At 23.4% G+C, this 26,725-nt stretch overlaps 2 protein-coding genes across 3 annotated transcripts in view; one reads left to right on the top strand and one right to left on the bottom strand.

Moving 5' to 3' along the window:
- The first annotated feature begins 1,839 nt into the window (after positions 1 to 1,839).
- LOC129612624 (zinc finger protein 260-like) lies at positions 1,840 to 4,127 on the top strand. The gene is made up of 3 exons (XM_055526318.1): positions 1,840 to 3,508; positions 3,563 to 3,609; positions 3,663 to 4,127. Exons 1-3 carry the CDS (start codon positions 2,122 to 2,124, stop codon positions 3,957 to 3,959), a joined length of 1,731 nt encoding a protein of 576 aa, XP_055382293.1. The 5' UTR covers positions 1,840 to 2,121; the 3' UTR covers positions 3,960 to 4,127.
- A 6,620-nt stretch (positions 4,128 to 10,747) lies between these two features.
- The window catches only part of LOC129612598 (transcription factor collier), a 121,726-nt gene continuing 105,748 nt past the window's right edge, over positions 10,748 to 26,725 (bottom strand). The window contains exons 7-12 of one of the 2 annotated variants that reach the window (XM_055526288.1): positions 15,248 to 15,329; positions 14,956 to 15,136; positions 12,352 to 12,633; positions 12,102 to 12,246; positions 11,777 to 12,039; positions 10,748 to 10,980 (exon numbers count right to left, since the gene is read on the bottom strand). In XM_055526288.1, the coding sequence (XP_055382263.1) occupies positions 10,889 to 10,980; positions 11,777 to 12,039; positions 12,102 to 12,246; positions 12,352 to 12,633; positions 14,956 to 15,136; positions 15,248 to 15,329 (1,045 nt within the window). In that variant the 3' untranslated portion in view covers positions 10,748 to 10,888. The remainder of the gene's footprint in view (positions 10,981 to 11,776; positions 12,040 to 12,101; positions 12,247 to 12,351; positions 12,634 to 14,955; positions 15,137 to 15,247; positions 15,330 to 26,725) is intronic. The other variant, XM_055526289.1, reaches the window with a different exon arrangement.

Genomic DNA, 26,725 nt, shown 5'->3' with positions numbered 1-26,725 from the left:
TTGTTTTGTTTTATTTTGTAAATTAAAAATTAAAAGAATCAAAATTTAAAGAAAAATTTTAGTCTTAGTTAAAATAAATTTAAAATCTTAATATTCTTTTTATATAAAATGAACATACATACATATATATTATGTACATGTTAAAAATGTTAAAAAATAAAAACTCTTATATTTTATTCATAAATTAAATCCATTTTATTTTTAAAATTTTTAGCTGCTTTTGTTTTCAGTGAATAAACACGTCACTCAATGGTAATTTTTTTCTTGTACTACAAATTTTTTTTTGTTTTGCTATTTTTTTATAACATTGTAAATTTTTGATTAATTTCTTAGCACATAAACTTTTTTGGCTTGCAACAACTATTAAAAAATATAGAATTATTTGTAAGACGTCCATTTTTTATTATTATAATAACATTAGATCAGACAAGAACTGCAAATACTTTAGTGCATTTAAAAATTTCAAATTTTTTTTAAAGGTGTGTTAACAAGTGGAATGAAACGTTTGAAAACAATTAAATGAAGCAAGAGGAATGAAACGTATGTCACAGAAACACAGGTTTTAATCTATCGCAGCGCTTAAAACTTCATATTATTACCTCATAACTAAAAGCCACTCATAGGAAAAAATGGTTCGCGTCCAAAATAATAAAAAAATCTTGTGGAATTTAGATACTAAATCATTCGAAATTTTTTCTTTGTATTTGCAGCTTAAAATTTTAAACAAGAAATTTAATTAGGTTGACGATTACATGAATTTGAAGAATGTACATGAATTTACATTAACCAATCATTCAACTCGTTTAAAAATTTTTGTCTAAACTTACTTCTAAAATTATTATTCAAATATGAAATTGCCATTTGTTTCAATTTCAATAGGAATTCAATCTGTAATAGCAAAAACGCATGACATTTTTGTGGGAAGTAACGGTCAACCCAAAATGTCATTTAATTTCTACCAAGTTGAAATCTAAATGGTGACACCAATTGCCACATGAATTTGACCTTTTTGTCAAAGTGACCGTCCATCGCCAGATACGTTAAAATCATATCTTTTTCAAAATAAAAGAGAAAGTAATCTTAAAAGAAAACCAAAATGCCATTTCTGTAAAAGTGCATTCACCAAAAAAAGTAGTGTTCTAAAACCTTGCTTCTAGTTGCTACAACTAATTGTACGTGTTACAATTCCAAAGAATTTAATTTTTCTTTTCAATGCTTTGTTAGAATTAAAAAACTGTTTTAGATTTTTTTTATTGTTTCGGACGTTTGCTAAATGTGTCAATATACATTTATTACAACAAATCTGTGTTGCCGTTTGCTGTGCGGTCTAATTTAGATGATACTGGAAAACGAAATTTTCCGTGATCATGTGAAGCACACATATAATGATTAGCCTTTAATTTAACAACACAAAATTTTAAATGAAAGATTTGTGTTAATTTTGAAAAATTTTGTGAGTTTGATTTGAATGCGATGAATCTAAAAATCAAACCTTAACACTGAAAATAACAATTTTAAATTATTTCTTTAAATTTTCACAATGTTCAAATAAAATTGAGATAAAAACAAATCGATGTGCTACTCAAATTATATATTAATTGAATTCAATTTTAAGTGACTCACAATATGAGTAAGAGTTCTATATGAGTTATTTACTCTGGAGACTACTTTGAAGTATTGTTTTGAATCGCAGCATCCCTACCAGCTAGTAAGTCAAAAACTTTGTAAACAAAATATTTTGTTTAAAAATAGAGACGACGAAGTATTAAAATGGAAATTATTAATATTAAGTGCGGTGAAATATATTTAACAAAAAATTCTTCTTACTACTTTTTTTGCATTCATTGTAACAATAAGTTTTCCAGTTTTGAATCTTTCAAAAAACATAACTTGAATCACTTTTTGGCCGATAAAAATAGTTTAACTTTACACAACCCGTCTAGTTTTTCCAATAGTGAATTAAATGCATTGGATGAAAAGCAATATCAAAACATAGAAGTTCTTGATTATAACATAAAAGTTAATGAAAACAGTATTTTTGATAATGATTCTGAATCTTCTGCATATGTAAATGGAGAATGTACAAAATATGAAATTGCAGATTTAGATATTTTGGAAAATATGTCTTGTAACTTTAAAACTGAAGACGAATTCAGTGGAATTTCTAGTAATAGTAGAAATTCAAGTAGCGATGAAAATGACGAAAAGCTCCCTAATGAAATTATAAAAATTGAGATAGAGACTGATTGCGATTCGGATGATAAAATTTTCAGAACTGAAACTGTTACAACAATTAGGTATTGTCAATATTGTGAGTTAAGTTTTCGTTTAGATGAGAAGCACGATTGCGAAAAGTGTGAAATAATACAAAAAAGAATAGCAAAACATGATAGAAATTTGAAATTCTTACAAATAGAGGGTATATATTTGTGTAAAGATTGCCCCAGATATTATGAAAACGTTAAGGACTTACAAAATCACGAAAAAACTCATGTTGATAATATTACAATAACAGAAAAAAACCATGTGCAAAATAGAAATAATAACATATCTGCTGATATCAATGGGAGTTGTACACTCACTGTCGACGTAAAACATAATGAAAACGGAGATGATTTTGAAAACAAAAATTATAGTGAGTTTGAGATATTTATCAAATGCAAAAATTGCGGAAAACATTTAAATGAAGATAATGAAATTTTTCAGTTTAAAAATTTATGTTCTGATTGTGACAAATCAAGAGAAATTGACGGCAATTCAGAAGCTTCTATAAGCGAGAATGAGACATGCCTAAAAGAATATTTTCAAGGTACTCGGTATAGTAAAAAAAATGAAAATTCTATTAAATGTCCTCATTGCAATATTAAATTCAAAGATACTCAAAACCATGATCAAAGTAAATGTCTGAAAGTACAAAAATTAATCAAAATAAATGCGAAAAACTGTTACGAAGCTCTTCAGAATAAAGGAATATATTTATGTAGAGAATGTCCAAGATTTTTTAATAATGAAAATGAATTAATTTCTCATAGAAAAAAGCATTATAACAATGGACAGTGTACTATATGCTTCAAATCCTTTAAAGGTATAGACATAATTGAACACATCAAAGTTCAGCACCCAGACTGCTACATAAAAGGAAATTCACAAAAGTCGAACTCAAAAAAATCTTATGAATGTTCATATTGTAAAAGACAGTTTGTTTCTTTAATATATTGGAAACGTCATTTATTAGTTCATCAAAGTAATGAGCTTAAGTGCGAATTTTGTAATAAGGTATGTCAAAGTTCAATTATATTGAAGAACCATATAAGAACCCATACTGGAGAACGTCCTTTTATTTGTCAATTGTGTCCTGCAGCATTTTCTTTGAAACATAATTTAGATCTGCATTTTATATATAAACACACTGATGAAAGACCATTTGAATGTCGATATGATGGGGGCTGTGGTAAAACTTTTAAAACTGATCAGCTAAGAAATTATCACGAAAGGCGTCATACCGGAGGTATTAATTCTATTTATTCATATTAAATAAACATTCACTAGAAAAATTTTTCAGAAATTCTCGGAAAATGTGAAATTTGTGGTATTGAATACAGAAATAAGGTAAATAAATACTAATGTGCGTTGTACTTTTATATATTATGTATTTTTTTTAGTCCGCATTCAGAAAACATATGAAATTACGACATATGAGTTATAATGAACGTCCTTATCAATGTGAATATTGCGATAAAAAGTTTGTGGAACACGGACGACTCAAAGAACATGTTCGAACACACACAGGCGAAAAACCTTTGCAATGTGATATATGTTTCAAGGGTTTTGCTAGATACAGTGTTTTGAGAGAACATAAAAAATTACACACTGGAAAGAAAAATCATGTATGTAGCAGATGTGGAAAAGCATTTGCTCAAACTGCTGGTTATTTTAATCACTTAAAAAATCATGCTTAGCTCTGAAAATCTATACTTAATTAGGCAAGAATAAAAAGTGAAAGGAATTCAATTTTGTGCAGCTGAGTAAAATTCTTACTTTTCGCATAATTTGTATTAAATTGTTTTTTCGGAAATACAAAAATCGTATTTTTTGTAAAAAATTACTTGTATTAGAATTTGTTTTAAATAGCATTCCATCTGTTGTTAAATTTTATTAAGTTTGTACTGTAATTCATATTCTTAATAAATAGGATTCAGTTAATTTTGTCCAATTTCTTTTTGAAATTCTATTTTGTGAAGAAAACACGGGCAACCATATATGTATAAGCAATCATAATTTCATTAGATTAAGTTCATTCTTTTAGGTAAATGGAATTAGAAAGTGAAATTCTATTTTTTGTAAGAAATTTTTTATGCTATACATAATATGTATTAAAAAAGTAGTCATTTGTAAAATTTTATACTTTATTTTTCAATAGATTAGTCGTAGTAAAATTTATTCAATTTGTAATTTAAAATTTAAAACTTCAAAAAATTTCTTCATTTTACATTTCGTGAACGAATGAACAAGAAAAGGTTATTTCGAAAATAAGAACTAAATCAGAAGGTTATTATTCCGAACAAAAAAACTTAATTTTTAGGAAAACTACATAAGCCAATGTTTCTTTAAAATGAATGAACAAACAAAATTATTTAATAATGTATTCAACATTGCATGTACCATAGTCAAGATTATAATAGCGTGTGGAATTTCTGAATGTAAGGCAAAAAAGTCGGTTGATTCTATTATATTCGTTTTATTACATGTTAAAACCCAGAAGATAACATGCGATTATGAACGTAAGTTTGTTATGAATAAAGAGCAACTATATTGTAATTTAAGAAATATAGTCGATATGACCAAAAATGAGGCACGCTTGGTTTGTACAATTGTTAATAGCAGTTTTAAAGCTTTCTATAAAAACCAAGATATAAATTCTTATAATGAAAATTATATAAATAAAAAAAAATGGCGTCAAGTTGTTTGTGATACCATTAAAGCGTATTCAAAATATCAAGCCACTTCAAAATCTAATAATAAATGTGTAGCTTGGAAAGTTCATAATATAATAGAATCGTATGTTGAAAATAGAAAGAAAAATTGTTTTCCTTTGGATTTTATGCGTTCATGTCTAATTCCTGATGAATTATCTATTCCTAACATGCAAAAGTTAGATCCCTTACTCAAAACTTGTCCCATTCCTCAAATTTCAAGTGAATTATTGGAAAAAATGCAAGATGAATCAGATCTCAAAACAATAGCAGAAATACAAAAAATATTAATGAATTACTAGTTGATGGGATGAAAAAAAATAGTAGCGATTTAGAAAATTGTCGGAGTAAAATAAAAGAACTAGAGGCATTAAACAGTCAACTGATTGAAGATTTAAAAATAAGGAATGAAAAATTAGAAAATTTGAAAAATGAGCTGGAGAATACTAAAATGAATCTTATCCAAATTTCAAATTTGAAAAAAGAAGATCAGTTAGGAAAATGTGATTTCCAACTTATTTTAAAAACTCAAACGGGTGGAGAGGATTTAGATTTAACATTTACTAATATTTTCCTAGCTCAAGATCTAAACCACTTAAAAACCTTAATAATAAGAGACAATAAAGGAACATATAAATACGAATGCAATAAAAAATAATTAAAATAATGATAAAAATTTTAATTACTTTTTAGAATTTTTTACCTTTTATTTTTACTTTAGTTCGATTTTTTAGTTTGTAACTCAGTTGATTGACAATTATTTTTTTTTAATTTTATGGTACCTGACCACCTGTAACTATTGTTTTATAATTACAAAGTCTCACTTGAATTAGCAGTCTACTTTAAGCTCGAAATAATGAAATGAAACAAAGCAAATTTTAAATCAATAATTACTTTTATTTAAAATTGATAATTTTAAAGTTAAAAACAAATGCAACAAGTACTAACCTAAAAATTATATACTATATTATATTACAAATATATGTATGTGTATACGTATAATTACATGCATTATTTATGGATTTTTTTTTGTAATGACATGTATATTAAGTATATTTTTATATCGATATCAGTACCATATTGTAATATGCTTAAATAATGCATTCAATGATCTTCATAGTTATAACAATTATATTGTAGAGAAATTTTTTTTAGAACAATCTTTTAATATTCATCAAATTATTATTGTTATTAGGAAACTATTATAAAATAATTTCTTTCTTTTATTAAAAATATTTTATTTTTAAATATAATATAAAAGTAATGGTAAAAATTATGGTGCGAACAATGAAAACCAATGTCCTAATGTTCTTTTACACAGGTTAAGGGAAAGTATTAATCTTCAACTGAAGATAAAATAAGTATAAATTAAAGATTTTTTTATTAAAAACTTTCATGCCTCATAATAAGTGCTCTTTTTTTTCTAAATTTTCAATTTTTTAGGAGTATCAAAAAATTTCTGCAATAATATTTTTGTTTGGCTACAAAAATATATACTCGGTTTGGATTTTTTAACAGTCTTGTTCTTATTCTAGTATTTTGACCTCAATAAACATAAATTGTTGATAATTTTAATTCGACAGTAACGTTAAATAGATGCATCTAGTTTAATGAGAGTAGGTATAAATTTTAAAAATTATTGTATTAAAAACATCGTATGACAAATTATTTGAAAATGTTAATGCCAATAAAAACTGCATCTAATTTAGGGTATTGCATTCATTTATTGACTTATAATGTTAATGCCAATAAAAACTGCATCTAATTTAGGGTATTGCATTCATTTATTGACTTATTAGAAAGAGAATTGTTTTTTGTTATCCAAAAATTAGGATTTCTAAGGAAATGTTTTTCCTTAAAATGTGAAAACTCAAACTAAACAACGCGAATAATAGATACTTGATTAATAATGGGTTTCCACTTGGTTTAATACTTTCTGTCATATTTTTGATTATATAAGCATATTATGTATAATATATGTGTATGTATAAGAATAACTTAATATGTACATAATACATTATGTAATAATTTATACAATTTTATTTAAAGTAAATTGTTTACATTTTAATGAATATTATTTTAATTTTATGCAATTTTAAATCTTAAACTTGATGATATACACAAGTTATTTATAAATTTTTTTTTTATCTATTTCTGTCTTTTCAATGTATTAAATATGTTTTTAATATAATTATATAATATTATCAATTTATAAATAATTAATTTGTTTTTTTTTTTTTAAATTTTATTTTTATTTTGCTAGAGAAATTTATATATTTCTAAAAAAAGAACGTATTTAATAATATTATTCTGAATATTTTAGAATAATTTGTTTCTTAGTTTGATTATGTAATTTTTTTTTTATTTCTTAATTTTATTTTTCTTTTAAAATTTTTGTTGCGTTATATTTTATATATTTCTATTTTTAAAGATGAAGAAATGTTTGGAAATTTTTTCTTAATTATTTTATCTTTTTTTTTTGTTATATAATTTGAATTGATATCGAAAAAATATAAGGATATGTATTGTGGTTTGTTATTTTTTATTTATTACAAAAAAAAAAAAATTAATTACATTTACATAATATATTTGGGTCCGGTATTTAAAAGAAAAAAAAATACCTTGTTTTTATTGCTTGAATAGATGACAGTCATTTGGCTTAAGTTTCTTTAGAAATTTCTAATCAAAATTTACATACTTGTGTAAATGGAAAATTGTTGCGGCAACAAAAGTTTTAAATGAGTTCTATACATTTTATGGAAAAATTAATTTTGTAAATCTTTTTGTTTGAAATTAAATAATAGTCCCGTGTAATAATTAATTTGTTTGAAATTAAGTAATAGTGCCCGCCTAGTGCCGTCCCGTGTGTCTCATATATAACTGAATTGCTTTCTACTTATTTAATTTATTAAATATAAAAAAAATAATTTGTAGAATTTGAAATTTATTTTTTTGCTGATAATTAACATGGAAAGGATTTAATAAAAATTTAATTTAATTATTATTTAAATTAATCTATTATTTTTTCTATTCGTCATAATTTAATAAAATTTTTTTAAATTATATATTATGTAAATGTAATACATACATTTGACGGTGAACTATAAGATTTTTTTTAGAAATTGTATGTACCATATAATATAAAGTCTCGTATACAACAATATTTACAATTTAATATTTTCTTTTTTATTAAATTACATTGTGTTATGTATAATATAGAAGTGTATATAGTATTATTATGTAATATTAATTTTATATATACAATAGGTTATTTTGATTTAATTACATTTTATTGGAAAAAGAAAAATAAATAAATTTAAATTTATGTCTTTAAAAATTGATTAAATATAATTTCAAATTAAATTTTGGGAGAAATTAATAAATTTATTTTCCAAACTGTATTAAAAAAAAAATCTGAATCTATTTTAGAAAACTATTTTTAATGTAAACATAAAACGTTTTTTATTGCTTCAATTTGAGAAAAATTCGATTCGGGAATACTTAGGAATCTAAATAATTAAAATTGGATTTGATAATTTTTTAAATAAATACAAAAAATAATTTTTGGTTTTGTTTTATTGTTGTCTATTAAATATGTAGCTGAATTATAGAATTCAAGTAAAATTAGAATATGAAAATAGAACTAAAATAATAATTTATTTTAGAATAAAGGTAGTATAGGTAAAGTGAAGTGAAATTTTATTAAATTTCAATTAAGGACAAAAACGGACAATTATTATTCACTAAAAATAGAATATTTTGTTGAAAAATAATTCAATAATTTTTTTTTCTCCATAATTTACGAGTTTGTTCTGATGATGAACATCGTAACCATGAGGCATAAAATTTTGTATAATCTTTATGAAGCTAAACCATTTCAAATATTAAGAGTAAAATTAGTTTGCTTTTCAAACGCATTTGGAAGTATTATTTATATTATAAATATTGCAAAGTCTAGATTTTCTTTTTGTAAAACAAAAGAACGATATTGGAAAACTGCCTTTTTTCCAAACTTTTGATTCATAACAAAATATTTTAGTTCCATTTTATTATGAAAATTTTTTTGAAAATTCTATTTTGTATGTATTTTGTATAAATTTTGCAGCCTTGACGGAGCCGTTTTATCAATTGAAGATGCATCGAAAAAATTAGGAGATGAATCGAATTTTATTATTTGCCAGTTTAGTAACCGCTATAACGAAATCAAACTACAAAAAAAAATTAGTAAAGAAAAAAAAATAAAAAAATTTTAAATAATTTTTAATTTAAATTTGATATTTTTTTTTTTTCATTTTTATATGAAAAATTTATTTTCTTTTATAATTTGTGTGTGATTTATAAAATTATGTTTTGTGCAGAAATTTTCATTTTATTTATTTTAAATTATGTTTAAACTTTTTCATTTTATATATTCTTAATATTCCGAAAAAAAAAATTATTTATTTAATATTAAATTTAACTACATTTGATTTTTGTTTTTTATTTAATTATTTACACAATTCATTAATTATTTTATATTTTATTTATAAATATTATTAAATTAATACTTAAAAAATTATAATTTATATATAATAATTCTATATTTTATTGTATATACCAAATAAGTAATTATAATATTAGTTAAATGGTTTTTATTCATAAATAATTTTAATTTTAAAAAATTAAAAAAAAAAAAATTTAATATTGTATAATACATAAATACATAATATATATACATATTATATATTTATTTCTATATATGTATGTATATGTATTCATATTATAAAACTGAACAAATATATTGCACTAGGGTAAAAATTTTTATTATTAAAAATTATATTTTTTATATAATTTCATTTTTCGTACATTTCTATGTTGCCTAAGAGGATGAAACAGGACGTTGCAAAAAAAAAATTTTTTTTTTTATATGACTTAATATTTAAATCAATTGATATATAGATTCACTGTTTTTATTGAATAGAATTAAAATGAAAAATATTTTTAATGTAGCAAAAAGGAAAAAAAATTATTTCAAATTCATTTTCAATATAATGAATTTATAAATGGTTTGATATTTGTAGATATGTATATAACTTGATAATTATTTGAAATTATTAAATAATTTTCACTGTATAAAATGCATATTGCATGTACCTATATGTATTTGGAATGCTAATAAAGCTAATAAAATCAAGAAAGCTTAATGAAAAGGGTATTTCAAATGTAGTTCTGGTTGAAATACACAGGTTTTTTTTAAATTTCCTTACTTTGTTTATTTTGTATTAAAATTGGGAACTTAATTTGATCAAAATTGTTTCTACGGAAAATTTACAATACTATTCAATTTGTCATTGTGAATAATATTTTGAATTTGAAAAATATTGGATGGTTTTCAGTCAAATGGTGTAATGCTTCTTTTATTATTCAGAAACAATTTACTTTTATTATTAATTTTCAGTTCAAAAATTTTAAATTCAATAATAAATTTTTTATTTAAATAATTTTAAAATTACTATAATAAATTCATTATAATAATTGTTTGAATACCGAAAAGTTTTGTGATTTTCGAAATTTGAACTCAAACAATGTGACTATAGTGAAAATTTTATTTATTTGCATTCCAAATGCTTAGTACCTTTCAAATAAAAAATATTCTTCTATGCATATTATGTAAAATATATATAATATTTATACATATTTATTTACAAAAAATTAATATATATAAATATGCATAATAAATATTAATAAAAATATTAATATATTGTAATTAATGTGAAAGAGTTGCATAATTTAAAATGATATGTCTTTGTTTTTTGAATAATAATTTTACAAATAAAAAATTTATTAAAAAAAAAATTTTTGTAAATTTCAATTAATTTCTATAATTCATTCTATAATTCATCATTCGGCATATAATCTGAGGACTAGTCAAAATATTATTTTGATGATGTTACCAGCGTACTAGCATTATAACCTTGTGTACTGCAAGTTGGTAAAGCGAAAGGATTAAAAGCAAGACTGCCAACTCCTAAAATGTACAAAAAAAAAAGAATAATTTAAAAAATATTAATAAATATTGATGAAATTATCATTTATGAATATTAAAATATTTGTATGTAGAGATTACAGCAGAGGAGTGTTTGTTAAATGGAATAAAATATTTTTATTATATAAGGAAATTAAAAAATGCAAAGTATACATTAATATAAACCAATGAAACAGAAAAAAAAAATATAAAAAAAAAACACATAAATTAAATAAAAAATATGAATAAAAAATTAAATAAAAAAAACTACTATACATTTTATAAGTATTTTTATATAACAGTTGCAGCTACAGTAGTTTGAGGATTATGCCAGGATTGGTGATGGTGATAATGATGATGACTGGGATGGCCGTGATGATGATGAGAACTGGTATGTGGTGGTGCTGGATGTGGCGGTGGAACTAAACTATGATGCCATTGGGATGTTGCCGACGTAATTAAAGGTGAAAAAGCACTAGCTGTATATTTTGTATATAAGTATTTTTCGATTTTTCGAGTTTTTGTTTTTGGGGTTTTTTGTTTTTTAAATTTTTTTTTTGAATATTGATATAATCATGCAAGATAAAAATAAATTAAATTAAATAAGAAAATAAAGAAATCAAAGGAAAATTAAACAAACATAAAAAAAAAGAAATAAATAAATAATTTTAAATTTGAAGAATTAAAATTGAATAAATAGCTTAACTACAAGTACATTGTAATATAAAAGATTAATTATTTTTTATAAATTTTAAAAATTTTATTATTTCATTTATACAATTTTAAATACTGTACTCACTCGACGTTGAATTGAAAACACTTCCAGGTGATGATGATAATGTACCCATATTAGCAGTTGAACCATAACCATTTGCTGTTGTACCGTAAGATCCACCAGATGAATGTGGTGTTGATGCACTACTACAATAACCACCTCTTGGACTAACACTACTACTTTGATTTCTTTGATATTCATCTTCAGTCCATTGACCGGTGCCATCTTGAACACTAACAGCTAATTGTCCTGTATATGCATTAAAACTAGATGTTCCACTCGGTGATCTTAAAAAATATCACAATAAATTTAAAACAAAAATATGTATACAATATGATAATATGTTTACCTTGGCATAGAATATAAAGCTTCAACTAAATCAGCAGCACGTTTAAGTATAATTTCTTTTTGTAATTTTTCTGGATCACCAGGATGTCTTGGTATTAATTTTTGTAATCTTTGAAAACCATAATCTATTGTTGGTTCATTTAATGCTATTTTGAGAAAAAAATACCAAAAAAAAAAAAATTTAACCATTTATTTTTAATTTATTAGGTAATTAAAATTTTTTTATTTTAGATCAATCAAATAAATCTTACAAACGTATACAAATCGTCCGGGGGATCCTTTACAAAATTGTTTACTTTTATATGATAATGTTACTTCTACAACACCAGGTATATGTCGTGGTGGTGTTTGAACTCTAATTGCATGTGATGTTAAAAGTTCACTCCATACTAACATTGTACCAAATACAACTTGAAGGCCATCAAAAAAATTATCACCAACAATAATAACTGTAGCTCCACCAGTTGTCCAACCTTCACTAGGTGATATCGCTTTAATACAAGGTGTTGCAACTGGAAGTGGTGGATATAAACCTGTATACATAAAATAACAAGAATCTTCATTTAATTGGATTTTTTTTTAATCATCAGTCAATTAACAGTAGAAATCTTATATTAGGATGAATTCATTTAAGTAGATTTTCTCAATTAAAAATTCAAAATTTGGACTCCAAATAAATTCGGACAATTTGTTTTATTGGAAAAATTCATGAATTATATCTGCTTAAATGAATTTAGTGAAAAATTCTAATAAAATTTTTATTTTTCTCTTAAGAAAATTCATTTTATTTTGTTAGTATATACGTATAATACATAGAAATTAATATAAAATAGTATTAACAAAATAATTTAAGCGTTTAAATTAAATCGGTGTTAATGCAACTCTACTCTGCTTCAAAAATAAAAATTAAATTAAATTGACCATAGATTTCTCTATACAAATAATATCTACACAAAATATTTAAAACAAAACATTGTAGACAAATTATAAATCAATTATATTTTACTTTATTGGAAATAGAAGAAATTTACAACTTAATATTAATAACTTAACAACTTATTGAGATCTATTAATTTTGCATTCTATGTACAATTAACAATTTGATTTATTCTTGAATTCAGCGAATGATTTATTCGCTCAATTTTTAATTAATCTTGGAATAAAATTTGAAATAGAGGGTTTTCCTTAAATTTAATGTTACTTAAGTTTCTATTTTAATTAAAGAAATTGGAACAAATATAAAATTTTGAAAATAAAATTTGTTGGAAATTAATTCTTATTAATTGAGTTTTAATTTTGAATTAGAATTATTCATATTTAATATAGATTTTATAATTTTAATTAAAATGCAAAATTTTCAAATAGAATAAAATATTAAATGTAAATCAAATAAAATATAAAATAATATTTTTATTTTTTTTTTCGGAAATAATTAAATATACTTTTTATAAAATTTAAATATATAAAATTGAGGATATGAAATGCTTTTACTATGCTATAGTAATAATTATAATTAAAATTAAATTATTTGATTGCGAATAATTTTTGCTATAAATTTTAATTTAGTTTATTAATTATGTTTGATATTACAATATATTATTTTTCGAATGTTTAAAATAATTTTGCGTGGAAATTTCTAAAAGTCCATATTTCTTTTTTAATTGCAATTGAGTGTTTCTTCGTATTTTTCACAATATTGAACATCAATTTTTAAATTTTTCAAATTTGTTATTGTATTTATGTGATACCATGCCTAAAACCAAGTTCGATGTAAACTGCACATTTAAAATTTTAGGAAATTTTCATAATGAGTGCGCTTTATTTATTTGGTATATGAAATATTAAACGGCATTACTATTCTAATTTTTACAGAAAAGGCATTAAAAATAACACGATAATTTTACAAAAAATATAAAGTTGAATTAAAAGTTTGTACAAATTAATTAAAATAATAAAAAGATTTAGAAACTGTTATATGCCAACGTCTGGCCCCGGGTGGGTTCTCGATTTCTAAATACTTAATTTTTGTTATAGGACTTGAAAATGCAAGGGATTTTATGTTTTAATGAATTCTATAAAATATCTTGTAATAATTCATTATGAATTTCAGATACTGTGAATTTTAGAACACTTTTCAATTTAGAGCCAGGATTTTTTATTAATAGTTTATTTATGTATATTAATAAATATGTATGTTTATTAATGATATTAATTTGAACTTTATTGATTATTACTATAGCATATTTGTAAACGATTTTCGTAATAAAAGAGAAAAAAATTAATTCTTGAAAATTCATCATTGGTTTTAGAATAAAATTTGATAAGATTTAAAACCCTTCCTCCTGCTCCTGACCAGTATATAGGTTTTTTTTTATTGTTTTTGTAATTATTTAAAGCTGTGAGAATTCAAGAAATTTTTTTTCAAAACACAAAAAAAAATTTTTTTTTAAATAATTTTCCTTATTCTTCATTCCAATTAAAATTAAAAAACAAATTATAATAAAACAACAAAAAAAATCACACATCAAGCGAACTCATATACGAAAAAAAAAAAAATTTCAAAAATTCTTTAAAATCCAAAAAATTTAAAATAAATTGCATTACATACGAAAAAGATCCAACATATTGTCAACTCTATAAGACAATCAAATTTGAAGAACTTAACAAATTAAAATTATTTAATTTGATTTTAGAGAATTTTTGTAATTTTTATTTAGACATTAATTTTAACAAAAAATTTCTTTAATTTTTTTGTAAATTTTGACAAAGAAAATTAAATAGAACAAAAAAACAAAAAAAAAAAAAAACAAAAAATTTTAAATCAAAACTCTTTTTTTTGAATTTCTTTTACAGACCGTCGTAAGTACTGTCAGGTGCAAGGGGATGACCCGTTATGGACAAAGGAGAATTTCCAGTACCTTCCGTTGCATCCAAACGTTTTGCTCGTCTACCATGTTTTGAATTATTATGAACAAACATATTATCAGATATAGCTAATAATGGTCCTTCAACACTAACTTGTGTTGCTATCACAACCTTAAAAACATAAAAAAAATTTAATTAATTGTTGTTAATTCGAAGTTAATTAATTCGAAGATACTGCGCTTTATTATTGTTAATTATTGCAATACAATTCTATAATCTTACCTGAAATCTTCTCATATCACGTGGATTTCCTGCATTTTTTAAACAATTTTGATTACATTTTAAGAAAAATTTCAGGAAAAATCTGCAAAAAAAAAAAAAAACAAATATAAAATAAAAAGTTATAAAATGTGAAAATTAATTTTTTTTAAAAATGAAATTTTTCACATAAAATATTCTCAATAAATTCGATTGTATGTTTGTACATGAAGTGAATATTATATATGAATATGAGATTTGAACATCTATACATATATAGTTTAAATATCTATACATATATAGTTTAAAATTGATAATACTATACAGGATACAAAGAGAAAGAAATGATGGCATTGACGAAACTTTACACATTTTATACACTATAAAATTTATTATTATCTAAGGGTGTTAAGGTATTTTGAATTTCACTTTACATTTGTAATTAACAAGAAATTTCTTTTTCAGTGTAAGCTACAAAATATTGCAAAGATTTTAATGATGAAACCTAAAAAAAAAATCAATGATGATAAAAAATCTAAAAAAATTATCACATTTATGTGTGTAGATTTGTTTAAAATTTAAAACAGTTATTAAAATTTTGTACGAAGAAGTGTTTTGAAAGGGTGTGTCCAGTTACATTCTACATATATTATGAAAATTTTAATTGAATGGCTACACTGGACCAGTACTGGGTAGTTGCCATAAAACGCAAAAATTTGTAATATAATTTTAAATATTTGGAAAAATAATAAAGTTAGATTCATGAAAATTGGCAGTCGTGTGTCCAATTATGGGTAGGACATATCACATGAAGCATTAACAATGAAAGCTAATTATCTTAACTTAATGGAAATTTCTTCATACAACTGCAGAGCAGATGGATGACGTAATCAAAGGAACGAGTTAAAGGGCGAAAAATTAAAAAATTTTTCTCCTCGAAGTGAACTCAAACCAGAGACCTACTGCTTTCTAGGCGGACGCTCTACCAACTGAGCTACAGAGGTATGAAAGCTAATTATGGATATTTTAGAAACATGTTTTTAAGCTCAGATTGTGAAGGTGTCGGGTTTTTACTTATTTTTTTTTTGAAAACTCATTATATTATTAAAAGTTTTCTCTTTATATAAGAAATTCCGGCTTATTCTTACATATGAGGAATAAATAGCGAAGTGATTGCTCAATATTTACCGGAAAAATTCAAAAATTAATTTGTTTGTACATACAATTATAACAATTATTGATGTATTAGTATTAAAACAACTTACAATAACTTTATGTCAAATTCCACAGAATGAGAATTGCATTTAATTGTGTAAAATTTCCTACAAATATCCTACATTTGACATGCATAGTAAATTTTTAATTTTTTTGAATATTATATTGTGCGCAGCACTAGCACATATAACAAGGTTATTCAATTTGTATTTAATTGTTGTCCTCTTAAAAATCAATGTATACATACTTATAAATTATTATGACAAAATGAAGGACTACTGTATTCATATGCCATTATAAAAGAGCTAAGTGTACGCCAATTGAATATTGATAGTGTCATGTTTTCCTTTGAAATTTTATTTATGCTTTTATTTTTTCTTTTATTTTTTTACTTCCATTTTAATTTACATCAATATACTTTTATTTTAATCAATTTGAAGGATAAACATAAAAGTCCTTTTTCACTTTCGATCCTTAAATTTTTGTTCATTTATACTTTTGATACTTTTCTATAAAATTCTCTAGTGTTTTGTTCATTCTTTCACCGTATCAAAATGTGTAAAATCATAAAATAAAAATTAATAAAACAAGAAAAACAACAAATTCAAAATTGTTTTTCTTTTATTAAAAAAAAAAGTCAGGATAAATTCAAAAAGCTATCGCTACTTTTTATGATGCGTTCGTTATGCGTTTGTTAAAAAGTCAAGGTACTAATATTGGTATACGTATACATACATATATTTATAGTATGGTAGATGTTACCTATTTATTTATGAATAGCATTATCCTTTCATTATCCTGTATATATGCAGTATAAAAATTAAGTAATACTCTCGATGTTATTTTATGATGGGAAAACAATTTTATAGAAAGTAACAAAATAATAGACGAATATTATTAAAAGGACACTATATAGTGAAAAGTAGAGATGAGTATAGGAAGTGAGCCAAAATAATAACACAAGAGGGAGAAAGAAGAGGAAGAAAGAAAAAAATAATACATAGATACGTCAATTTACAACAGAAAATTTTTTTTATGCGCTTGGCTATAAAAATATTAAAATCATAAAAAAAGAAAATTCACGAAAAATGAAAAAAACAAAAAAAAAATCAGAGTTCCTCCCAAAAGTATTTTTGTAAAAATTTCTCTATGATGTCAAATCGACAAATAATTTATTTTGTTGACTTAAGTATATTAAAAATCTGGGTAAAGTAGATTCAGCGAATTATTTTGGATTTTTATTTGGATTTTCTGCTAGAAAAATTAAAATGACTTTATGACACTCTTTATGATTCTTTTTTAATGGTTTTTTCTATTATCATCCCACAATCACATACTTATATATAATATATAGGTATGTGTGGTATTATTTGTACATCACTGTAATCATTGTTCTCAGAAATCTTATATGGCTTTATGCAAGTATAATATTATGGTCGGAATTTTTTTTCATCTTTAATTAAGAATAGTTCAAAATATTCAATTAAAAATTAATGAAACAATTTTCAGAATTCGTAAATCTAATTATAAATTTTAAATATAATAATTATTTAGATTAAAACAGAGTTCAAAGCGCAATTATAAAAATGAAAAATTCTAATACATTGTTTATATTGCTTGGTTCCGTCCTCATTAATTTTTATACATTTAATGTAACTGTATTTGGATTTAATTATTTATTTTTTTATTGAACCTAACCGATTGACTAGATTGTTTTATTGTCCTGAGTATTCTATATGAAATTAATTGCATATTGAAGTTTTTGTATTCCATATTCGTTTAGGTGTTTAAGCGCATTTAAAAAATCTTAAATAAAATTTCGAGTTAAATGAAAATTTTCAAAAAGAATTTAAATTTAAAAACAAAAATTTAATTAAATGAACTAAAGGTTTATTTTTGAATATTTTTGAAGAAGCGGATTTTAGAGTTAAAAATATTTTATCGGATTTTTAATAGGTGCAATAGTTTTCTGCTTATGGGTTCAAAGATTTATTGGAAGAATAATCTTTTGAACGTAAACAGCTGTTTAGAGTTTTGGCATCGTTGAAGGTATAGGCTGTAATCCCAACTAATGTTTTAATTTTTTATATTACGAATTTATCCAGCACACATATATAGAAGGACTAAAACTATCATTGTCTATTTCAATTAAGTGAAAAATTTTAAGTAGAAAACTTTTGAATTCAACAAATGATAAGAAAAAATAGCTAAAATTTTTATTTGATTTATGAAATATTAAAAAAATTGTTATGTAATTGAAGAAATTTTATGCAGTTTTTACAAAAATATCTTTGGCAACAAACAACACTCATACGATTGCGGAAAAATATTCCATAGACTCGTCATTATTCCATACTCTACTTAAAGGTAGAGCGAATAGTATAATTAATTTTAAATCAAAAGTTTAATTTCTTAAAATGATCACATTCCAATCAGAAGTAATTATATAATTTCTAATTAAATATCTTAAATTTTGTTACACTTATATAATATGTCTGCATACACTAAAAAAAATTATGTTTATATATAATAAACACAATTACATTCACACATACATATACATTTAATTTTCAAATTGAAAATTAAGTAACAAAACGGATCTTAAAACTGTCATTCTCTACTCTATGTGTAAGTGTGAAGTGTAATAATTTAAAAATCGGGTAAGGAAACCTTTAAAGCCACACTATATATAATAATTGCGGATGTTTTGAAAAATTTAAATAATAAAAATTAAAAAAAGTGAAACAAAAAATCATTATTTTATTATTTTTTTGTCTAATTTTATTTCAATGAAATCAGATGGCGTTGTTCTCCGGGGAATACCTCTGACATGTGCATAACAAAAATTATCATATAGTTTAAGGTAGGTTAGTATAGTCGCGTGTTTCCATATTGCCGTTGTGACATTTTATTTTCCCCAATTTTTCTTTATTATTTCTTTTTTTTTTTTTTTAATATTTAAATGGAAAATTAAATGAAAACAAATAGGCAAATTAGTTAGTAATTTAAAAATTAAAAAAAAAAAACTAAACAAAATTACTTATAGTTGAGGTTATGTGAACATCGCGCAGCCTACGTATTAATAAATTTAATAGATTTTGTGCCGGGGTTCTGATTGTTTTGTTGTGTATTGAATACAGGATATGTCGAAGAATGAAAAGTTAAAAGAAAATTTAAGTGACAAATTTTGAAAAAATAAAACAAAAATAATATTTTTTGTTTTCGGTTTTGGAAAAAAAATTCTACAAAAAACTAGTCTAAATAGAACAACAACGAATGTATGTCGGGTGTACATAGGTAAAATATAAAAATTTTTTTTTTTTGATTTTTAAACATTGAAATTAATTTATCCGATGGGAATTTAATTGAAATTTATAAAAAAAAAAACAATAGCAAAACGCTTTGTTTTTTGTTTTTGGGGTAAAAATCAGTTTTATTATACAAAATAATTTTTCATTTCAAATGATTTTTTTTTTTTGAAATTCTAAAAATATACAAAAAAAAATTATTTATTTCAAAATTTAAGAACCAATGTGTTAAAAGATAACAATTTGGTAAAATATTCTTGTTTTAAATTGCGTTTCCTTTCATCTGCCACAAAATATTCATTGGGCTATAATTTTTATAATAAATTTAAAGAATTTTTGATTTGTGCACTAAAATTTTTCAAGTTCAAGTTTTTAAATATAAAATAGCTCATAATAAAATATGGCTCTTGCCTTTTTAATTTAATTGTCATTAGGAAATTTGAATCAAAGAAAAAATATGGAAAATAGATTATTCGTCGACTGAGTGCTATTTTGATCCATACGCCATAACTTCTGAATCGACAAAATCGCGTTTGAATTTTAACAACACTTTATTTTAACTAAACGATGAATTTCTTAAATTTTTGTTACTAGTTTTATTGTAGTTTTAAGAGCTTAACTATAAAGTTTTGTCCAATTTCGACAAAGGGATTGAGAGTTATAGCAAATTATAGCATATCCACTTTTTCAAATTCAATGGAAAAATGGATCAATTTGATCCATACGTCAACGTTTTTTGATATGGATCAAAACGCATCCCAAATTCAATTTTAAGTGGAGGTGGATCAAAACGACATTGGCGTATCTATAAAACTAAATGAGATAGCAAAAATCTGATTACATATACTGAAAGATCATCGTCGAAAGCCTATGAAAGTGCTCTTAAGTCAGAAATTTCGAAAGTGGCGTATGGATCAGAAAAGCAGTCAGCCCACGTATTGACAAACAAAAATATATCTTGATTTTATTGCATATTGAGTATGAGTATGTATATACAAACAAATAATAACACCTTAATATCAATGTTTTTACAAGACAGCATTCAATTATATAATGATTTTGATTAGTTGAGCTATGCAGTTTTGAACTGCCAACTCAGCTATGGAAATATGAAGAAACTAATGACAGTTTCTTTAATATGATAATTATAGATGAAGAGCATGCATATTGTCCGAACGAGAATAGTATACTGCTGCGACATTTACTTATCTATATTACATTGCCAATTAAATTATCATTACATCAGGACCATTTGAATGACATTTGAATTAGAATCCGTGATTATATTAGGAAGTATTCCTTATTTATTTATTTCAAAAGATTTTAAGTTGAGCTGTTGGTATTAAGTGTTTTTTTAATGCTTTATAGGTTTAGGTTTACGTTTAGGTTGATGCGGCTCTCCGAGAATACATTTAGGCCGAGTAGGCCCGTTGTGATACTGTCGGAGCCCCATATCCCGATTCCAACGTTTGTAATTCGCAAAATAAATGCGACCCAACGAACCTTCGTCTTCTCCGCCCCAACCTCCTGGCATGTTCGTCAATCGTTATAAATATTGTATACATTCTTAAAATGCAATTTTATTAAAATACTCTTACATTTTGTCACGGCAAAGAAAATTTGAAAATAATTCACATATACATTATTCTAAATAAAAATTTAAAGGTCCAAAATCTTAAATTAATTACTTAAGAATGCTTAATAATTCAATTAATTAAACAGTGGAATTAAATTGTTGAATATATTGTTTGGCAATTGCCCAGTCTTTCGAATAAATGAATTGACAAACTGAGCTGAGCGAATTTAAATTTGTCAAATATATGAAATGACCTGTGTCAAAAATAAAAATGTAAAAATATTAAAATATAAAATTTTATTAGTTTTATATTTCTCTTTAACGCATTCACTTACGAATTTTTTATTTTCCCAATACTTCTTCAAAATATACAAAGTAGTTTTATTCAATCTAAAAAAATAATCTTGAAATAAAATCTTGCGAAATCTTAAAATAAGTACTCACACATTAAATGTCACACTGTAATAACCCTTTTAAAACCCTTACATGATTATTGTTTTTTTATCTCAAATTACTTATTAAAATTAAAAGCAAAATATCATTTTGGATCATTTTAAAATTAATATTGACAAACGATAATGAGATCATAGATATTTTATGTATGTATGTGTAAAAAATTTACTATTTTGCTATTATTTTGAATTTTTCAATCCGATTTCGATTTATATTTAATTTGAAAAAAAAAAAAATTAAAGTGCCATCTGGTCCAGAACATTACAATTCAATAATTTTTATTTCAAGGCTATCAGATAACAGCAATCTCGAATATAAGAGGGCGTCAATATCATGTATTTGTTTATATATTGCGTACACATTACACAAAATATAATATTAAACAGATGAAAGTAAAAAAAATTCTTAATGTCATATTGTATAAATTCTATTTTCCAATATTGTCTGATGATGGACCCAAAATATTGTACTCAATAATAATTGAATGTACATTTATATTATATTGGACATTAGATATTATATAGCTCATGTACATATATTACAATATACAAGTATACCAAGAGAAATTCGACTTAAGTACTTGTATTTTTAAAAAATAAAGAATATTAAACACGCATAAATGCGATTTGAATTCAAAATATATTTTGTTCAAAATAATAATTATGTAAGGTATCGAAAAAATTTCAAAGTAAATTTATTCTTACATTGAAAATTTGACATTCTCTTCATTTAGTTCAATAAATTTCCACTCAATATATAAAAAGGCGTTAAGTATCATTTGGTTTTCGGGATTAAAATATAAAATATACGCATATATACATACATATGTACATAAACAATTATACAATACTTAAGAATCATTAGCCTTTTTCAAGTGGATTTTTGAATAATTACATACATATTATGTACATACGAGTATGTTTATGAAAAATATTTCGATGCAAACAAGAATATGTAATTTTCTCGACTGTTTGTTAATTCCCGTTATTTTGATTTTGCTATTATAGTAAAAAAATCAGACTTGTTGACTTGGCAGAAAAATATTTTAAGAGAAAAATTAAATTCGAAACGAGAAAATAAGAGAAAAGAAAACTAAAAAATTATTTTGATTTAATCTTCTCAATTAGCAAAAGATTGCGCGAATACTTTGTGTTTTGAACTTTGAAGATTTAAAAAAAATGTCATTATTTGATTATTTACAAAATTTTCTGATTATTTCGCAAATTAATTTTGAAGTCGTCTAAAAATTCTATGCGTATATAAATTCAATTTTAACCCCATACATTCAAATAATTTTTTTTCATACAAAGACGGGAAACAAGAGTATGACAAATTCAAATACGAATTTAAATGGCTTAATTTTACTATATATAAATGACAATAATGTTTATGAAAAATTAAATTAAGTAGCTGTGAATATTTATTTGAAGTGGCTCTTCTGATATTATCATGCATTCTTTTTTGCTATATTATATAAGAACACCAAATATTATACAAATTCAATATAATGAATATTATAGGAAAAACCATTAAGGATGTCCTTATTTAAATTTTTATATTTTTTTGGAAAATATTTACATACTTGTATACAAGAATATGAAAAATGTTTCCTTATATTATAAAAATTTAACATATTTGGGACCACAGTGTAATCACTACATTTCTTTATGATGATGTTATGATTATTAGGATCAATATTTCTTAAAAAGGATATACTAACAAAAATATCCTGTTCATATATTCTAAAATTTAATGATTACTAAAGAAGAATAAAAAAAAGATAAACTGAAATTTGTAAAATTTGTAAAATTTGTTTTTCTATTACATAAGTATTTGAAAAATTATTTACAAAAGGTGTTGACATTCTTTTATGGTTTAATGTTATAGGGAAACCAAATGATTTTTCATTTCATCTTCATACAGAACGGAACGGAAGTTACTTGTAAAAATATTTTGAATTTTTTTTTTAAATATAATGACATTTTAAGTGATATATTAAGGTATCGGATAGTAATTTATTTTCTCAACCATATTTTTTTTAAGGAATAAAAATTATAATTTTTTTTTTTTGAAAATTATTAATCCATACTATAAATTGTTTCTAGATGCTCAACAATATTTAAAATAAAAATGGGTGAAGGCAAAACAAAATTTAAGCTGCAGATTTCGAAATTGTAATTAATTTCATATACAAAATTTTAATTTTGGCTCAGAAACGACAACACTAACAATTCATCCAAAATTTAAGGTGCAAATTTTTTTTTTCAAAACCTTACCATTCAGAAATTTTTAAAGCAATTTAAAATTCTGGTTTAAATAATTTACAACCTATTTTATGCAACTTTGCAATATTCCTATATTACAATAATGTCTGAGAATATTTAAATTTTATTTCACTACAATTTCAGTGCACCGATCCATACAATCATATTACAGGGTAACTGAATTTTTCTTTAGGCATTCTCTTCAATGCATAACACATCATAGGTAATTTGTTCTCGCAATAACAAAAATTCTTAGCATATGTATGTCAATATTAAAAATAGCACTTCATGCATACACACAAATCATAACAATAGTTATAATTCCCCTTCTTATCATAATAGTCAGGAGTTAGTAATTGTCCTTATACTGGTATATAAGTATAAAATATATTTAATTAGGCCAAATATTTTAAATACTAATCAACTTACACGCAATATGTAGAATCAAAAGCCATTTAATCATATATTCGAGTACAAGAAATTTATTTTTTTTTTGTTATAAAAATTTGATCCACTTATATAGTTGAAGAACACTTTTACCATTTTATATTTAGCTTAAGGGTATCAAGTATAAACATTTATGGTTTTTCAACTAAAAAAAAATTTTTTTTGTTCTTTAAAAAGGGTAACAAGAAAAAAAGTGGACAACTCTACTGTATAAAATGGTACAATAATCATAATAACGAAAATTTTCTATAATTTGAAATACGATTTACTCGTATATATAAAAAATTAAATAAGAAAACGAAAGAAAAAAAAATAAAACAAAAATTATTCCTTCTAATTGTAGAGATCCTTAATTTTCAAATTATACCATAGTAGGCTATATAGATTTTATAGTAAATTTGATGAGATCTAATATACCTTCAAGTGTTATTTAGAAAAATTGTGTTCTAATATTTATTTTGTATATGGTGATGATGCAATTTGTTAAATAAGAAAGGGAATTTTTTTGAAAAAAATTGAGGATAAAGAAAAAATAAATGAGAGAAAATTAAGGATATAAAAATGAACAAAATAAAAATTGGTATCCTTTTTCATTTTATTTTATTCTTATACCCAAATATTCTATCGTATATATTTACTTGTATATTTTATACATTATATTTAAAATAATCTTTGGCATGTGGTTGGATTATTGACATCTGAACAGATGTCTGCCCTAGAGGCTAAATTTATCACGTTATAATGTGCATATATACGATAAAAAATTTATTCTTTTCGTATATTATTTTAAATGCGCCTGTATTAAGTTTTTCAATATTATCAGAAGTACGAGTATATATGTATGCGAATTTAGAATTAAATAAAAATGTAAATTCGATTTTTAAGCCTAAATTTTTTACGAATTTCATGCTAATCTAATGTTTTTGATATAAAATTTCGATAAAAACTTGTGCTTGCCAAGTAGAACTTAAAATACGTATTACAAAATTTTTATTAATAAATAACTACTACGAAAAACGGACTGAAGAGTCGAGTCCCAAAAATTGTTGTCACAATTCCAGTTTTCTTATAAATTTCAAACCGAAATTCAATTGGATTTCTTAAATTAATTGCTAATCACTCGGTACAAATTCAAATAATTTTACAAAAAAAAAAATTTTTCGTAGCTACTTGCAATTATACTATATAATACAAGAGTTAGCTTATAAGATTGTCTAAATTGGTACCGAATTGTAGCGTAATGGAGTACAATACTGCAATTCTCATTTCAGAATATTTGAAAAATATTCTTAAAACCTCTCACATCATTGAATTATAACAGAACACTCATTATATATTTATAAATACATCGTAAATATTGAATAATCCTATACATTTAATTTTTTTGAATGCAGCTATGTATAATAATATCCCTTTTGTATTTACATTAAAAAATCCTTCTTTATTTTTTTTACTCCCTCATTTTATTCTGGTATTAAAGTGTAGTTTAGTTGCTTCCAATAAGCTAAATATTTTTTTTTCTAATGTTGACCGGCTAATTTTTTGTAATATAAACATTGCTCAGCGGGATATAAATTGAACATTTTCTTCTCTCTGTTCACATAAAATACCAGTCATATTTCTCATAAAAATTAATTTTCATATCGGAAATATTAATTTGAATAAAGAAAACATTATTTTTTTTTCAAAAGGAAATCAACTATAAAATAAAGGAAATTAGGTTTTAAATTTTATAGAACAAAAAGGAATGGGAGTAAAGAATAATGAGAAAACGCTTTAAGGTATATTGGAAACAGTTAAACTGTTGCTAATATTAGTGATTTAATTAAAAAATAATACCTTATTCATTTAATATTATTATTATTATAATAATACCTATAGGTAGCAGGATGCCTGCAATAATGCATTTGATTTTAATTTTCAAATCGCTTGCAGTGCTAAAAATTACTATTTATTCATAATTAGGAAAATTCAATTTTATTTCAAAATAAAATTTTCAAGATTCTTTAGGAGTTTATAATTAGCCTCGATTATTGAAATGAAAAGTTTTAAACGAGAAATTTAAAAGTTTTGTTTTAAAAAGTTTTTCGTAAAATAAATAAAATATTTAAAATTTCAGACACATCGAAACAATAATAGCAATTTCTTTCAGTCATCAATACTTTAATTATCCTTTTCTATACTTTGTTGTTTTCTTTTAAATATAAAAGAATTGTGGTGAAGAGGAAACTTTCTACAT

This window comes from Condylostylus longicornis, unplaced genomic scaffold, assembly GCF_029603195.1.
Source record: "Condylostylus longicornis isolate FDR11 unplaced genomic scaffold, ASM2960319v2 ptg000075l, whole genome shotgun sequence".
In the NCBI taxonomy this organism is placed as follows: Eukaryota; Metazoa; Arthropoda; class Insecta; order Diptera; family Dolichopodidae; genus Condylostylus; species Condylostylus longicornis.
This window is presented reverse-complemented; position numbering and strand designations above follow the sequence as displayed.